The following is an 18,092-nucleotide window of genomic DNA, read 5'->3' as shown; positions in this document are numbered from 1 at the left end:
GAGCCAGTACCAGTAGCAGACTGTGAATGGCCCACTGCTGGGCTAAGGCCTCCTCTCCCTTTTTGAGGAGAAGGTTTTTGGAGCTTATTCCACTACGCTGCTCCAATGCGGGTTGGTGGAATACACGTGGCAGAATTTCTGTGAAATTAGACACATGCAGGTTTCCTCACGACGTTTTCCTTCACCGTTAAGCACGAGATGAATTATAATCACAAATTAAGCACATGAAAATTCAGTGGTACTTGCCCGAGTTTGAACCCACGATCATCGGTTAAGATTCACGCGTTCTTACCACTGGGCCATCTCAGCTTTTAAAAGCAACGTTAAAGAGCAACAAGGGTTATTATTATATACGGCTTATATATATTATTTTTTGTAGGGGGTCCAAAATCTTACGTGTCTTTCGTAAGAGCCTTCATACCAGCGACTTTCAATGTCTTGATAAAGAGACCGTACTCATTTTTGCTGGCCGGTGTGAAGCAGTGTTCTTCGCTGTTCAACGATGTCGTCAAGTACGCAGTGAGGAGAAACCGGGGGGGTGAACTGGTGGACGTTATTGATGCGGTGAGTGGACGTTTTGCAATAATTAAAAAAAAAGTTATAAAAAAAGGTATTTGAAAGGTATTTTGATCGATTGGTTTGTACGTATTGTATGACTTTTGGTCTAGTGTCCAGAAGTCCTGGGTTCGAACCACAAGTCGGGTCGATCGTTTTTGTGTCGAATTTTCTCAGTGGCAGTTCGGAGTCTGGAAGTTACGGGTGTGTACACTTACTCTAAACTCTTTCCGGTCGTGTCGGATTGCCGTCCCATCGGATTATGAGAGTTAGGGAATAGAGAGTGCAACTGTGTTTGCGCACACACTTGTGCACTGTAATATCTCCTGCGTAATTGGCATAATCTCTCTAATGAAATTAATCTGTGCTATTGAAATTGATATCAAACCTCCTGCCTTGATACTAGTCATAGGCGTTTTTGGTTTTTAACGCAAACTGATATTTATCCGATTTCAGATTAACAAATCGATTCCAGAATCCGATTTCGGTAACGCCTAGCCTCAATCTCTTGCGCTCGGGCAAATATAGTCTTTAAGTACTTAATAGTAAGGTCGATGATTGTGTAATAGATTTCCGTAGCAGAACCAACAAATCGAAATCCGAATCGCAAAATTCGCGCTATCCTTTTTATTCAGCTTTATTCCAATTGGTTAGAAAGAGAGCGAATTTCATAGTACGCAACAATCGGTTTGCGTTTGGATACCATACGCAATTCGTTTGGTGATATCTAGTGATTTTATTTGTCGATTCGAAATCTTTTAGTGGTAGCGATCTATAGATCGTTGGCGTTTGGTTCGGCTAGGTCGATTTTTGATGAGCCACGAGTGGAGCAAAGCACTGGAGAGGCCGCGGATGCGTTCTATCAACACGATCCCGCATCCTCTCCGATCCGTGCCGAGGACGGCCATCGCAGTGGTTTTAGTGAGTAAAACTCCCACATAACCCAGTCCCTCCCCATGGAAGCTGGGTACCTTTCTGAAGGTTTCCACTGCGTGAAAAAAAAAGAAGGTCGATTTTCAACATCTAAATTTTAGTTTGTGAAATCGTTACAAATCCATTTGTGTTTGAAATCGGATTTTGAATTCGTTTTGATATATCGGACGCATGCCTACTTAGTATATATGTGTATTATATATTTTCTTTATATGTTATGGTGATTTTTTAAATAGAAATAAAGTCTATGAATCTCATACGTGTATTTAAAAATTTATTTCAGGTATGGCCGCTTTATTCACGCATAACGACCTTCGATCAGAAGTATTCCATATTACTGCAACTGTCTCCTAATTTGCCGTCGAGTTCGAGGCCCGTGCAGTGGGTGATCAGTATCATAAAACAGGGGAACTTCGCCGATAATTTAAAATTAGTTGGGTTATTAAATGACGAAAATGAGTGAGTATTTTCTGTAATTTTATTCATTTAGTAAGCATTACCCACATGACACAGTAATAATTACGAATTAGGATTAAAAGTATCGGTTGCCGTGCTTATAGGAAACCATGACACGCAAGAGACACTAAGCCTCTAAAATTATAATTAAAAAAATAACATATAAAGTTAATATCAAAACCATTTGGAAAAAAAAATATTAAAATAGTTATGTATATATATATATATATGTATTGACCGCCTCGTTGGTCTAGTGGTTTGATGTAAGGCCGTAGACCTTGGAGGTACTGGGTTCAATTCCCAGGTCAGGTCAATAAAAAGTTATTGGGTTTTTCTGTCAGAAAATTCTCAGTAGCGGCTCGGAGTCTGAAAGTTGGACGTGTATACACTCCCGTGCCTCCGAAAGCACGTAAAGCCGTTGGTCCTGCGCCTAAACTCTTTTCGGTCGTGTCGGATTGCCGTCCCATCGGATTATGAGAGTTAGGGAATAGAGAGTGCACCTGTGTTTGCGCACACACTCGTGCACTATAATATCTCCTGCGTAGTTGGCCAATTTCTCTTGAAATTGGTCGCCGTGGCCGAAATCGGTCCGGAGAACATGATTATTATGGTATAAATGGTATTAGCACTACAATATTACTAGTAAACCATATAATAATAAAATATGAACAAATTTTAAAACAGAATACAGTTCTTATGCCGAAAATAAATGTTTTAAGAAGTTTTAACATTATGTTTTTTTTTTTGTACTTCTGAAGACATCCATTTCATTCCCAAATTGCATTTTTATTTACTCATTCATTTATTTTGATCTCCATTAGTCGTACATAAGACGCATCCAACACACGCATTATACAGTAGTGATATAGTAACGGCCCGTTAATGTCCCACTGCTGGGCTGGCGCCCCCTCTCCTTTTCGAGGAGAAGGTTTGGAGCTTATTCCACCACGCTGCCAATGCGGGTCGGTAGAATACACGCGTGGCGTAATTACGCCTGGATCGACGCGTAGCAATGTGCGCTAGCAAGAGCTGTACCGTCCGCCTGCCCGCAGCGTCCGCGGCGCGCTGGCGGCGCAGCTGCCGCAGTCGGGCGGCGCCGCGCGCGCCGCGCTGCACGCGCTGGGCGCGCGCGGGCGGCGCGGCGCGCTCGAGCTCGTGGCCAGCTTGGCGGAAGGTGCGCCCCCCACTCGCCGGCCGCTCCTGCAACCGAGGCTACCGAGGCTGTCGAGTCGCTGAACTTAAATTGGAACATTCTCGAGCGGTTCTCCGCTGGAAACTCACAAAAACTAATTTTTGCAGATCGACCTCCGCTGTATACAAATAGAGTACTTTAAATTTCCTATAAAAAAACTTTAGTGCGCACAAGGACGTTTAAAAAACAAATCTTTTTTTTTTATATAGAGTAAGGCGGACGAGCATATGTTCCACCTGACGGTAAGTGGTCACCGATGCCCGTGGACATTGGCATCGTAAGAAATGTTAATCATCGCTTCCGTCACCAATGCGCCACCGATTTTAGTAACTAAGATGTTATGTCCCTTGTGCCTGCAATTACACCGACTCCCTCACCCTTCAAACCGGAACACAACAATGCCAGGTACTGCTGTTTTGCTTTAGAATAATTTGAATAATTTGACGAGCCGGTTGGCGTGATTGGTAGAACACTTGCCTTTCACGCCGAAGGTTGTGGGTTCGATTCCCACCCAGGACAGACATTTGTGTGCATGAACATGTCTGTTTGTCCTGAGTCTGGGTGTAATTATCTATATAAGTATGTATTTGCAAAGGAAAAGTAGTATATGTAGTATATCAGTTGTCTGGTTTCCATAGTACAAGCTTTGTACAAGCTTAATTTGGGATCAGATGGCCGTGTATGAAAAATGTCCCAGGATATTATTATTATTATTAATATCTGATGAGTGGGTGGTACCTACCCAGACGAGCTTGCACAAAGTTCTAGCACCAGTGATTTTCCCGCTTTTCAAATGTACAATATTCTAACGAGTGATTATTCTATCGTTTCACAGGTGACAACTCGAAGGGCTGGTGGGAAGACGCAATCGTCAGGTGCATGTCGAAATTAGCGAAGCGGGCCGACATATACATGTTGCAGTACGTGTACTCGCGCACGTTCACGGGGCGGGGGCCGGGCATATGCAACCGACTCATGGTACCGCTGTTGAGGTAATATCTGTAAAACATAATTTATATAAAACTAGTTCTCGTCTGCGGCTTCTCCCGCGAGTTTGATATAAAAATAGCCTGTGTTCTTCCTTGGGGTCCAAGTTTACTTCATATTAGATTTCATCAAAATCGGTTCAGTGCATCGCATTTATAATATTAATATAGATAGATGGCATAATTCTCAAATGATTTGAATAAATATCTATTTTCAAAATTAAACAAAAAATAACACAAAAGTAAGTTCAATTTATTAACGAAACGCGTCCAAACGGCGTTACTGTGTGTACTACGAGTGAAGTTAGCGGCAAACCGTCGTGAGTGCAACAATACCCTATTCCTTTTCCACTTATACAAAATGCAATTGAATACAGAAATAATTCAAATTCATCGCAAAAAATATAGTGAATAACCACACACACATACACACATACACACAGACAAACATACACACCCAACAAGTGAATACAAACACAAACCGTACCGTACCGTAACAGCCTGTGAATGTCCCACTGCTGGGCCTCATCTCCTCTTTTTGAGGAGAAGGTTTGGAGCTTATTCCACCACGCTGCTCCAATGCGGGTTGGTAGAATTCACATGTGGCAGAACTTCAGTGAAATTAGACACATGCAGGTTTCCTCGCGATGTTTTCCTTCACCGTAAAGCACGAGATGAATTATAATCACAAATTAAGCACATGAAAATTCAGTGGTGCTTGCCCGGGCTTGAACCCACGATCATCGGTTAAGATTCACGCGTTCTTACCACTGGGCCATCTCGGCTTTTCAAACACAAACAATACATACGAATTAAAATTAAGCAAGCATGCATTTAAGCATGCATTTATTTTATTTATTTTTTTACTGTAAATAATAATACTTTAATTTTATGTTTACTTTTATTTTTTCTGAAGCTTCGCATTATAAAATTGTAATCCTATGTGGCCTTACTTCAGTAATGAGTAGTAACTGCAAACATTTTTGTAACGCTGTTGATTACAAATAAAAATAAGTTAATAAATTCCAATCGAAGGAAGAATGAAGATAAACAAACCTTATATTTACATATTCCATACGACTCGCTAATAGCTCTGCTGTATTATACACTACGGACAGTTTTCGTCTAATATATAATAATAATAATATCCCGGGACATTATTCACACACGACCATCTGATCCCGAACTAAGCAGAGCTCGTACTATGGAAACCAGACAACTGATATACTACATATACTACTTTTCCTTTGTAAATACATACTTATATAGATAATTGCACCGAGACTCGGGACAAAGAGATATGTTAATGCACACAAATGTCTGTCCTTGCTGGGAATCGAACCTACGACCTTCGGCGTGAAAGGCAGGTATCCACCAACCACGCCAACCGGCCCGTCAAATATATATATCTCTATTTATAACACAATACAACTACACTTGTTTATAAGTATATAAACACTTTAATTTACATTTACTTACAAAGACCCGATAACAATTTAGCTGAAATTAACAAAAAAAATTCGATACCATAATAAATATCATATTCAAAGTCAAAGTTGCTCAGTACGCTTATAGACATTAGCAGTTACTTACCTTAACAGCCTGTGAATTTCAGTGAAATTAGACACATACTATGTCTGTATTAAACATTGTCCACAGATACGTAAAACCGTCTCTCTGCGAGGAGTTCTTGTCCAGCGTCCTCAATGAACTGCTCACATCGCTGATGATGACTCCGAGAGCGATATCCAACCATTACACGTACGAGAAATGCGTGATGGATTATGTGAGGGCGCTCAACATTATCGTGGTTGCGTTCGAAAGGGTAAGACTTTATATAAAATTCGCCTGCGTGCTAGGGGAGGGGGGTTTTTAGATACCCTATGTCCTTTTCTGCACTCCTCAAAACTGAAAGAAGTGAAAGCTTAACGAACTAACTCACTTTTGCTTTTATAATAATTTATAAATCTGCATAGCATCTGAGTAGATACCCACTCATCACAAATTCTACCGCCAAATAGCATTGCATAGTATTGTTGTGTTGTGTTTTGAAGCGTTTTTTATACATAGATATATTATTTATATACATTTCTTAAATTGCCCTGACGTCTTGCCATCAGGTGGTATGTAATTTAAATTGAAAAAAAATACCAAATTCCAGGTGCCAAAAGCAAACATAGAGTCTCCAAGGTCGATGCTGTACAGCAAGATGAGTGACACGGTGCGCGACACTCCATTCTATTTGATCAGCACCGTCTGCAAGCTCTGCTTCACTCTGAGGGCCAAGATTTCGTGTCCAGAGGGCGCTGATCAGGCCATGGAGAAAACTTGCAGGTATATATGTCCTGCCATATTTATATAGGCGAGAGATTTTGAAAACATTATTAGGATATTACTTATTTATTTGTAAACACAGTAGGGAGACGGTCACACTAACTGAGAATTCGAGCTGATGACGTCAGCCTGAGATTTATTGTTGTAAGTGCGTTAATGTGTGCGTGAGCTCACATGCTCACACAATTCTCTTGAGCACCTTGGTTGGTAGGTCACAACATTATTTGCATAAACTGTGTGAATAATGTTGAGAGACTCTTCGCCGTGGAGATACATATATTAATATATTAAAAAGAATAAATAAACTACAATGCCAATGTCTATGGGCGTTGGTGACCACTTACCAACACCACCACCAATTACGTTGGTAACCACTTATCAGGTGGCTTATAAGCTCGTCTGCCTACCTATTTCATAAAAATTGATGAATTATAATCAATTATTTTATTTTGTCCACAGGTTGTTTCATTGTGCTAATTACAATTGCATGGCGACCGCGATCATCCTCAGAGATCCGAAGCCGCAGGTGTACGCCACCGTCTTCGATGAGACCTACTGGTACAAGCTCATCGGAGACGAGGAATTCGACCTGCCGATCAGGGAACCGTGGGTTAGAACATGGCTTTATATGGCACAAATCAGCCACCTCTCATAGTTAATATATTTAATTATAGTAACAATTGAAATATTTAAACTTATAATATGTGTCAATGCATAGTACCAAATGTGTCGCCATCTATCGGCATTGCAGCGTAAAATTAATTTGAAAAATAAATAATTAAAAATCGAAATTGTTCATTAGAGAGTATACTGTGAATCTCGAATTGAAGATAATGAGTATGCTTACAGAGGCTGCGCGTGACCCACCAGGCCGACCCCACGTCGCTTAGCGAACTGCACACGCGGACACATAGCGATATGCACACGCGCATGTTCACGCGTACGCTTTCAGAGAACCCCCTTGCTTACGATTTGCTGCAGGAGCCTGAGGAGGTAGACAAGTATTGTTTTTAAAATACTGTTCAAAATGCAAGAAGCAGACTTTAAATTTTAAATTTAACCTCTAAATATTATCTGTGAAATACCTAAGTGTGTAAGTATCGTGATAAAAAAAAAGTGTATTCAGAAGTCGATATGTTGAGTAATTGCTAAATCGAAAGTGATTTAATCTTTCTGGATTGATTAGAATGAAGCAACGATAAACGATTCAATAAATAATCATTTCTTTTAAAAAACAATTCGACTCATTTGAATCAAAAGTGACCGATGACATTTTGACCTTCCAGGTGGAGCCTCGAGAGCCACTGGTGTCGGACAACCCCCTCGACCGTCACCCATGTTCCGCCGCGCTCAGCTCGTTGCTGGCCGCCGTCGGCAGCCGGGGCGTCGACGTGTGGGGGGGACTGGAGCGTGTACTATCCGAGGGCCCCCCTCCCCTCGTCTCGCTACTGGCTCATGTAATACATCAGCCGTCTCGATGACGTCTCTCACATTCGTACTCTAAACAATACTAGCGACTCATATTCAAGGATTATTTCCCCGGGTCGGCTCATCGCAAGTTTTCACGATACATGTAAATAATAATTACAATTACCCGGCCGCCTGCTGCAGTAGTCGCGTGTCCGCAGGCGGTGGTCACCAGCCGGCAGCAGCTGCGCGCGCGCGCGAAGCCGCTGCAGCGCGCGCTGCTCGCCGCGCTCGCCCGCACGGCGCGCCGCCGCGTGCTCAACGCGCTGCACGTCGACATCGTGAGCGCGCATTGACCTCTCCCTCCCGACTCCTACAGTTTGCCCTGTTGCCCTGCTGAGTAGGCTTTGAACCGTAACAGCCTGTGAATGTCCCACTGCTGGGCTAAAGGTCTCCTCTCCTCTTTTTTGAGGAGAAGGCTTGGAGCTTATTCCACCACGCTGCTCCAATGCGGCACACGTGACAGATTTTCAGTGAAATTAGACACATGCAGATTTCCTCACGACGTTTTCCTTCACCGTCAAGCACGAGATGAATTATAATCACAAATTAAGCACATGAAAATTCAGTGGTGCTTGCACGGGTTTGAATCCACGATCATCGGTTAAGAATCACGCGCTTTTACCATTGAGCCATCTCCAATTTTAACAAACCTTAGATTTACATATCCCACGCGATTCGCTACAACTCTGCTGTATTGTACACCACGAACAGTTCTCGATTAATATATCTCTATATATAACACGACACTGTTACACTTAACTACTTGAATATTTTTTTTATTTCAGTTGGATACTTTAATATTATGGCGGGAAAATACGACCGAAAACACCGATTTGACCATAGAGTGTATTATAAATACAGCCATAAGCAACAGAAACAGGGCCAACGTGTTTTGGATGTTGGTCGACAAGTTGGACAAACTTTTGGAAATATGGAAAGAGGCTCGACCAAATTGGACGTCGTTCGAAAAATATATAATAGGTACGTTTATTTATATACTCTAAGGTTATAATAAATGACAGTTCTCGCCGTTTTTGTCTGTATATATATTTGCGTTTATCTCATTAATTAAGATAATTTCCTTGGCATGTGTTACGTGACTAAATTGATACAGAAATATGAAGGGGACGTTTTTCTTGCGAACAGTCCTAATGAGAAGTCGGATACTTTTATGAATGTGTGCTTTTTTACTCTTTTAATGTATTGTCTATTATTGGAAACTTTAGTTGTTTATGTATTTGTATATATATATATATATTATAGACTAGGAAGGCGGACGAGCATATGGGCCATATGGTAAGCGGTGACCAACGCACATTGACATTGTAAGAAATGTCAACCATCGCTTACATAGACAATGCATCACTAACCTTGAGAACTAAGACGTTATGTCCCTTGGGCCTGTAATTACACTGGCTCACTAACCCTTCACGGTTTGAACACAATAATACCAAGTACTGCTGTTTTGCGGTAGATATCTGATGGGTGGGTGGTATCTACTCAGACGAGCTACCCTACCACCAGTAAAATACTAATACTCATGTTATTGGTGATATTCTAGATCAAAACTCAGACATAATAAAAGTTTGCCTGCAAATCCTGAAGCGTTTTACAAGACGCGAAGTCCAGATACCTCAGTTAGTACCAGCTCTATTGGCCGCGATAGAGTCCAAGAAGTATATGATTGAGGTTTACGAGGTGCTCGGCCTGGCTATGGCCATCGATGATAAAAGGGGAGACTATATCAAAGGGTAAGACAAAGCGACTGTGTTACTTAAGCCGATTAGATTGACCTCAGTAGTAGTAGACTCTCTAACTGAGACTTTGAGCGTTTTTCACCATTTTTTCTATATGTTTTCTTTTGTTTTCAAGGTACCTGAAAGTTTTGGAGAATTTGCGTAAGAGCGATGTAGCCGAATACTTAAAATGTCTGTATTACGCTCAGAAAGGATACCCTGAATGCTGTGATGAGAGAAACTTCCGGTAAGAGTTTGTCTATCCGATCCTCCACTGGCAAATTGACTAATTGACAATTTTTTGTCAGGACATCTTGTATATATATATATAAACACTTCATTTATTCTCTCGTAAAAAAACTCTTCTGCTCTCCTTTTTGAGGAGACGTTATGGAGCTTATTCCACGCTACGCGCTATTCCCATACGGGTTGGTGGATAAACGTGGCCCTTCCATCCGCCACAAGTTGGTTTCCTCACGATATTTTCCTTCACAGAACACGATATGCATTATAAACACAAAGTAAGCACATCAAAATTCATTGGAGCCTGTCCGGATGTGAACTCGCGATCACATGTTTTGAATTTAAGAGACATTTTTATATTTTTCAGATTAATAACGGACTTGACACCTAAAATCTCAGGTCGCGAGAAATTGAAATGTCTCGAGATATTGTCAACGTACTTGCTGACGGCTCGACAAACGGACCACGTGGTTTCGATGTTAGAGACGGTGGGGTTGGATGATAACCTTAACACCGTTGAGGGGTTGAAATTGGTACGTACTTTACTATCGTAAAGTATATAAGCTAATAGGGTAAATGGTCATTTTTCCGTACAGTAACATCCCATTAATGTCCCACTGCTGGGCTAAGGCCTTCTCTCCCTTTTGAGAAGAAAATTTGGAGAATTAAACAAAAATTTTACTAATGGTAGAGCTTGTGCAAGCTCGTCTGGGTAGGTACCACCTACCCATCAGATATTCCGTTATGTTCCGGTTTGAAGGGTGAGTGAGCCAGTGTAATTACAGGCACAAGGGGCATAAAATCTTAGGTCCCAAGTTGGTGGCGCATTGGCGATGTAAGCGATGGTCAACATTTCTTACAGTGCCAATGTCTATGGGCGTTGGTGACCACTTACCATCAGGTGGCCCATATGCTCGTCCGCCCTCCTATTCTATAAAAAAAAACATGAATATTTCCAGGTAAGGAATGGTCTTCACCTCATGAATGGCCACCACGTGAGATACTACGTGCTGCAAATGGCTGATGCATGTCAACACTTGCCTGTGCAGCTCCGTTGGGTTGCCTTCGAAATACTCGTGAAAGCACTGGAGTGTAAGTGCAATGGATGATTCTTGTGCTATGTACGTTTGCTGGGCTCTGTGCTGGCGCGCCCAGACGCTCCCCTCTGAGACACCTTCAAATCTGATCGGACCGTTGACAGAACACGTTGCTTCGTTTCTTTATCTGTGGAATCAGCAACTTCAAATTTATAATTTTTTCCTCTAACCTTCATATTTTAAAGTTTTAATATAATCCTACTAATATTTTGTATGTCTGGATGTTTGTTATGCAGTCACATGAAAACGGCTAGACGGATCTAGATAAAGCTTGGAATAGTACACACCCTTAATACGTGTGCACATAACACTTAACCCCCTCCCAACATCAACAGCATATATGTATAATCAAATTATATCAAATATAATTTGATGTACATATGTATCTCATACGTATCTATCTATTGGTGGTAGGGTTCTGTGCATCCCGCCTGGGTAGTTACCACCCACTCATTAAATATTTTACCGCCAAATAGCAATTCTTAGTATTGAATACCAGTTTGAAGGGTGAGTGAGCAAGTGTAATTACAGGCACAAGGGACGTAACATATTAGTTCCCAAGGTTGGTGGCGCATTGGCGATGTAAGCGATGTTTAACATTTCTTAAGGTACCAAGTTCGATGGGCGGAGTCCACTTACCATTAAGTGACTAATTTGCCTGTCTACATGCCTAATTAAAAGATTTTAATCTGATGAGTTAATTTATTCTACTATAACATAAAGTATATCACAAATACGTGATAATAATAAATTGTGATAATCAATTGCAGTACTGTTATCACCTGAGTCGTCAGAGCCGCCGTCGAAGAGATCCTCTCCGGAATCGAACTCGCTAATATTGGGTGAAAAGGACGACTACACTGCGAGCTTGTTGGAGGGCTTAGCGAGAGGAATGGTGGACGGGAGTGAAGAAATACGGAACAGCGTAAGAACGGGTGTGGGCAAGTTGCTTAATGATGATTTGGGTATAAGGTGAGTGTCTTAATATCTATTTTGCAAGGATTTTCTATCTAAATATTTCTAAATTGTTTATGCGTAATGTAACAGCATGTGAATGTCTCACTGCTGGGCTATGGACTTCTCTCCTTTGTTGGAGGTTATACCACCACGCTGCATTCCATTGGTGGAATACACATGTGGCAGTACTTTAGTGAAATTGGACACATGCAGGTTTAATCACGATGTTTTACTTCACCGTCAAGCACGAGATGAATTATAAACACAAATTAAGCACATGACAATTCAGTGGTGCTAACTCGGGTTTGAGGTGTTATGTACCCCCAATAATTTGTATGCAAAATGATCCCTTGAATAGTTAAGACGTAAAACAAATAAACAAACACTCTTTTCCATTTATAATATAGTTAAGATTGAGGACGACAATATTTTATTGTTACATCAGACTCGCTTGTTTCGCTTTCGGTTTTAAAATTGCTGGAATATGGTTCTGTAGTCTGGAATCCACAATATAAAACTTATATTGTGGATACAATAGAAAAGTTCAACATAAATTTGTTAAATATGTTAATTCTAAATGTTTTACTCTGAATCGTAATCCACCTAAAATGATTTCCTTACTGGATCGTCGTACAATGCGAGATCAAAGTTTTTTATCTAAAATAATTCATAACTTGAATGATAGTTCCATATCTTTTAAGCAAAATTCACTTTAGATGTAAAAAAGTGAACACACGCAATAGTGCTTTATTCCGCTTACCCTCCGCTCGAACCAATTGTGCTCAAAATGAATTTATATATCGCTCTTGTAAGAGCTACAATAGGAAGTTTATTGCCTTGGACATGTTTTCTTGTACGCTCAATACATTTAAAAAAAGAGTTTGTGTGCATTTGTCAACTTAGTCAATGTTTTTATTTTATCTTTTACTGGTGGTAGGGCTTTGTGCAAGCTCGTCTGGGTAGGTACCACCCACTCATCAGATATTCTACCGCAAAACAGCAATACTTGATATTGTTGTGTTCCGGTTTGAAGGGTGAGTGAGCCAGTGTAATTACAGGCACAAGGGACATAAAATCTTAGTTCCCAAGGTTGGTGGCGCATTGGATATGTAAGCGATGGTTGACATTTCTTACAATGCTAATGTCTAAGAGCGTTGGTGACCACTTACCATCAGGTGGCCCATATGCTCGTCCGCCTTCCTATTCTAAAAAAAAAAAAAAATTGTTTTGCTGTTGTTAACTGTTTAAATCTTAATAATTATCATTTATAATTTACAAAATTGCATGTTTACTGTCATACATGAATTAGTTTAAAGTGGAAACTTGATTGGTGTGTGATCGAGTTAATTTGTTGTATGTATAATGCATGCGGCGTATACTGTTTGTTTTGTTGCCTAAGATCTACTACCAAGTAAGTTTCTTTCTAGGTTCTGCGAGAGTGTTTACCTGGCAGTATTGCTGGTGCATACGGAATGTGAAATCAATCCTGCGGCCATCTTGGATATGTTTTTCCAAATATTGAGGAATCAGAAGTTGAAAAATACAAAGTTAAGGAATGAACCAATTAAACTTCGGTGAGTTATAAAAGTAAAAAAGTAAAGTAAAGTAACAGCCTGTAAATGTCCCACTGCTGGGCTAAGGCCTCCTCTGCCTATTTGAGGAGAAGGTTTGGAGCTTATTCCACCACGCTGCTCCAATGCGGGTTGGTGGAATACACATGTGGCAGAATTTTGATGAAATTAGACACATGCAGGTTTCCTCACGATGTTTTCCTTCACCGAAAAGCACGAGATGAATTATAAACAGAAATTAAGCACATGAAAATTCAGAGGTGCTTGCCCGGGTTTGAACCCACGTTCATCGGTTAAGATTCACGCGTTCTTACCACTGGGCCATCTCGACTTGAGTGAGTGAGTTATAAGAGTTGATTTAAATATTTGTTGAAGTAGAGATAAATTTGTAAGAAAGTAATGGTTGAAGAATATTCGAGAAGCTAAAGGAACCAAGCTCTGTAGAGTTACTGTTTCGCCTGGAAATAGATCTAGAGAGAATAGTAAATATCGATAGTGGGAACTAAATTCTTGACGCCCTTGTGCCTCTAATTTGTTTTATTACAATATAATTACATATATATTATAATCTGTTAAAGATAATATTATAAAAGATGGAAGGACTAATGGTCACCATCGCTCATAGACTACCACTGCAAGTAATATTTACCATCCAATAGATGGTTAGTACGCCACCGACTTTGAGAACTAAGACATTATGTCCCTCGTGGCTGGTGTTACAATGGTTAATGATATTAGTTAAGTAAAAGATGTAATGCGAGTTTTACATGTTTATAAAAAAATAAACTCCGAACGCGTCTTAAGCAGCGGTTGAAGATAGTCCGCCTCCGCTGGGTAGTGACCTCACCCCCGCCACGCACACGTACGCTTGGCACTCGCCTTGACATAATTAATATGAGTGTCGTTTATTATATATTATTGTTAAATCGGAGATTGTACTTCGTCGAACAATATAGTGAATTTTACTGGTGGTAGAGCTTTGTGCAAGCTCGTCTGGGTAGGTACCACCCACTCATCAGATATTCTACCGCAAAACTGCAGCACTTGGTGTTGTTGTGAGTAATTACACGCACAAGGGACATAACATCTTAGTTCCCAATGTTGGTGGTGCATTGGTGATGTAAGCGATGGTTAACATTTCTTACAATGCCAATGTCTAAGGGCGTTGGTGAGCACTTACCATCAGGTGGCCCATATGCTCGTCCGCCTTCCTATTCAATAAAAAAAATAAAATGATACTGATTGCGTGGTTTGAATTCCCTTTAACCCTGAAATTATATAGTGAGTCTAAAGTACTATTACACAGATTAATTTTATCTTATTTTACAGAGAAACGACGTCCTCAAATCTATCGACGAACATGATGACGTCAAACATTGTGGAGGGAGACGGTAAGAATTATATTTTATCTGTATCGTCTCACAGTTGGTAATAACGACGTCACTAGTGTGACGTCACAATATGATAGTCGTCGGACTGGCCGGACTCAGGTTATATAATAATATTTAAAATAGTTAAAACAATGTACTGTACATATCCCACTGCTATTTTTTTAATTAATTGGATAGGTGGATTGGCAAATGGGTCGCCTGATGTTAAGTGGTCACCACCGCCCATAGGTATTGGCGATGTAAGAAATTTTAACCATTCCTTGCATTGCCAATGCGCCATCAACTAAGATGTTATATCCCTCGCGTCTGTAATTACACTGGCTCACTCATCCTTCAAACCAAAACACAACACTCGTAGTATACGAGTAATTGCTCTGTGGCGGTAGATTATATGTACACGAATAAGCAATCACTCTAAACAATATTTGCAGGTAGTAAATAACAGAAATTATCAACTCGGTAACAAATATGCTTTTTTTTGTTTCAGAAAATACATCAGAAGTAGTCAACGTAGAAATTACACTGGATGAGCTCTTAGATTCGCTGTTGAAGTTTTCACAGGTATGCATAAACACTAGTTTTGTCTGCGGCTGCGTCTGCGTCTGAGGGGTGAAGGGGAGGTGTTAGGTATAAAATACCTTAAAACCCAAGGAAAATTGGGTTTTAAGCTTCATACCAAAGTCTTCAAAATCGGTTAAGTGGTTTAGCCCAGAAAGCATAAAAGACTTTTACTTTCGCATTTTTAATATACTGCTGTTGGTTACTGGCAACACTGGTTGGTCTGCTCTGATATGTGTAGACACTGACAACTCTCTCGTGAGAATTTCTTAACTGTGAAGTTGAACCCAGGATTTCAGGGTCTGCAGCATTACAGCCATTAGACTTAGGGGAAGGGAGAGATTAGTGTTGATATTTTAAAAAATCCTTTCAAAAATGGAGGGGGTAACTTTATTTGAATATTGCATTTACGAAGCCAAGGCTAGACTTGTCTGTAAAAAAATTTAAATTGTTACAGAGAAATATCAACGCGGCAACATCGATCATTATCCAGCTGGTAAAAGCGAACCAGATGAAGTCTCCGGGGTTCGATTTCCCGGCGACGCTGGGCGCGTGTGTGGCGCCGTCGCTGACCACCGCCGCCGCCCGCTGGTCGGCCGAGGTGGTGCGCAAGGGGCGGCTCTGGAACTGCGACAGGTACCGCTTTATGAAATCGAAATATTTTTTATTCAAATAAACTTTTACAAGAACTTGAGAATAGTCAAGCGCCACCGATTCGCAATGTAGATTCTGCATACGTAGTTTTTTTTAAAATAAAGAATTGTATAAATTACATAGAAATAATTCCTACACGAGATCAATCAATAATTCCATCTAGGCATTTTTATACGGTCTATATTTAATTAAATAATATAAAATAAAAGTCTTATGTCGTCGACTATTGACTGCGAAGTAAAAGCCGAGCGCTGGCACGAGCGGACCTATATATGCCTACTAGTGGTAGCTCGCTGCATGTTAGGTAGGGGGGTGGGGGATGTTGTTAGCCTATGTCTTTCCTTGGGGTTCAAGCGTGTTTCATGTCAAATTTCATCATAATCGGTTCAGTTTTCTAACCGTGAAAGCGTAACAGATAGACAGAGTTACTTTCAGTACAGTAATAGCCTGTTAATGTTCCACTGCTGGGCCTCCTCTCCCTTTTGAGGAGAAGGTTTAAAGCTTATTCCACCACGCTGCTCCAATGCGGATTGGTAGAATACACATGAGGCAGAATTTCAATGAAATTAAACACATACAGGTTTCCTCACGATGTTTTCCTTCATCGTCAAGACCGAGATGAATTATATACACAAATTCAGCACATGAATATTCAGTGGTGCTCGCCCGGGTTTTAACCCACGATCATCGGTTAAGATTCGCGCGTTCTAACCACTAGGCCATCTCGGCTTTTCTTAACGGTTACTTTCGCATTTATAATATTAGTATGTATAGTTTGCCTCCGTTTGTCTTCTCACTCTCAATCTCTTTCAATATATAACACATAACAGTTTGGGCGTACGTTTGTTTTCAGTTTGAAGCCAGCGATCAACACGCTTTTGAAGATGACTAAAGGTGCTGAAGACGAAAGTATTTATAAGTTACTATCGGAGGACTATAAGCTCAGGAGTCTTGGACCGGAGCAGTTCGTTTTGGGGTAAGTTGTGGTGGTGCCACTCGATTATTAGATACAATTATTTATAATTGACGAGCCGGTTGGCGTGGTTGGTGGATGCTTGCCTTTCACGCCGAAGGTCGTGGGTTCGATTCCCACCCAAGACAAACATTTGTGTGCAGGAACATGTCTGTTTGTCCTGAGTCTGGGTGTAATTATCTATATAAGTATGAATTTACAAAAGAAAAGTAGTATATGTAGTATATCAGTTGTCCGGTTTTCATAGTACAAGCTCTGTACAAGCTTAATTTGGGATCAGATGACCGTGTGTGAAAAATGCCCCAGGATATTATTATTATTATTATTATTATTATTATTATTATGTGTTGGTTTTATTATTATTGGTGTGATACTGAATGATGGTGGTCGTATAAGTTTCCCACGACTTCGTCCGCATGTAAATGAGGGGGGGGGGCCAAAGTGTGATCGTATAAAAACATAATTTGAAGTCGAATCAGCTTGGAGACGTTTTTGCGTTTGTATTATTAACCAAAATTTCTTAATATTAATCGTGATTTTTGTCAACGCCAGACATTTCATGAACATCTTCTCTTTCATGCGATAAATCATTTTTGTTAATTATAATTAGTATAATATATTGATATAATAATAATAATAATGTCCTCCAGACCGATTTCGGCTACGGCGGCCAATCTCAAGAGAGATTAGCCAACTGCGCAGGAGATATTACAGTGCAGGAGTGTGTGCGCAAACGCAGGTGCACTCTCTATTCCCTAACTCACATAATCCGATGGGACGGAAATCCGACACGACCGGAAAGAGTTCAGGCGCAGGATCAACGGCTTTACGTGATTTCCGAGGCACGGGAGTGTACACACTTCCAACTTCCAGACTCCGGGCTGCTACTGAGAATTTTCTGACAGAAAAACCCAATAACTTTTTATTGGCCCGACCTGGGAATTGAACCCAGGACCTCCGGGTCCGCGGCCTTACATTAAACCACT

At 40.6% G+C, this 18,092-nt stretch overlaps 1 protein-coding gene across 1 annotated transcript in view; it reads left to right on the top strand.

Annotated features, from left to right (window-relative positions):
• LOC126779787 (uncharacterized) overlaps positions 1-18,092 on the top strand; it is a 57,903-nt gene that overhangs the window by 22,282 nt on the left and 17,529 nt on the right. Inside the window, exons 20-40 of the mRNA XM_050503923.1 lie at positions 380-564; positions 1,772-1,947; positions 2,997-3,118; positions 3,972-4,128; positions 5,782-5,947; positions 6,284-6,456; positions 6,916-7,066; positions 7,306-7,449; positions 7,743-7,913; positions 8,085-8,204; positions 8,712-8,907; positions 9,488-9,677; positions 9,799-9,909; positions 10,273-10,438; positions 10,865-10,997; positions 11,773-11,974; positions 13,387-13,533; positions 14,860-14,921; positions 15,409-15,482; positions 15,937-16,115; positions 16,987-17,109. Of these exons, the coding sequence (XP_050359880.1) occupies positions 380-564; positions 1,772-1,947; positions 2,997-3,118; positions 3,972-4,128; positions 5,782-5,947; positions 6,284-6,456; positions 6,916-7,066; positions 7,306-7,449; positions 7,743-7,913; positions 8,085-8,204; positions 8,712-8,907; positions 9,488-9,677; positions 9,799-9,909; positions 10,273-10,438; positions 10,865-10,997; positions 11,773-11,974; positions 13,387-13,533; positions 14,860-14,921; positions 15,409-15,482; positions 15,937-16,115; positions 16,987-17,109 (3,148 nt within the window). The remainder of the gene's footprint in view (positions 1-379; positions 565-1,771; positions 1,948-2,996; positions 3,119-3,971; positions 4,129-5,781; positions 5,948-6,283; positions 6,457-6,915; positions 7,067-7,305; positions 7,450-7,742; positions 7,914-8,084; positions 8,205-8,711; positions 8,908-9,487; positions 9,678-9,798; positions 9,910-10,272; positions 10,439-10,864; positions 10,998-11,772; positions 11,975-13,386; positions 13,534-14,859; positions 14,922-15,408; positions 15,483-15,936; positions 16,116-16,986; positions 17,110-18,092) is intronic.

This window comes from Nymphalis io, chromosome 29 (genome assembly GCF_905147045.1).
Source record: "Nymphalis io chromosome 29, ilAglIoxx1.1, whole genome shotgun sequence".
NCBI classification, from domain to species: domain Eukaryota; kingdom Metazoa; phylum Arthropoda; class Insecta; order Lepidoptera; family Nymphalidae; genus Nymphalis; species Nymphalis io.
This window is presented reverse-complemented; position numbering and strand designations above follow the sequence as displayed.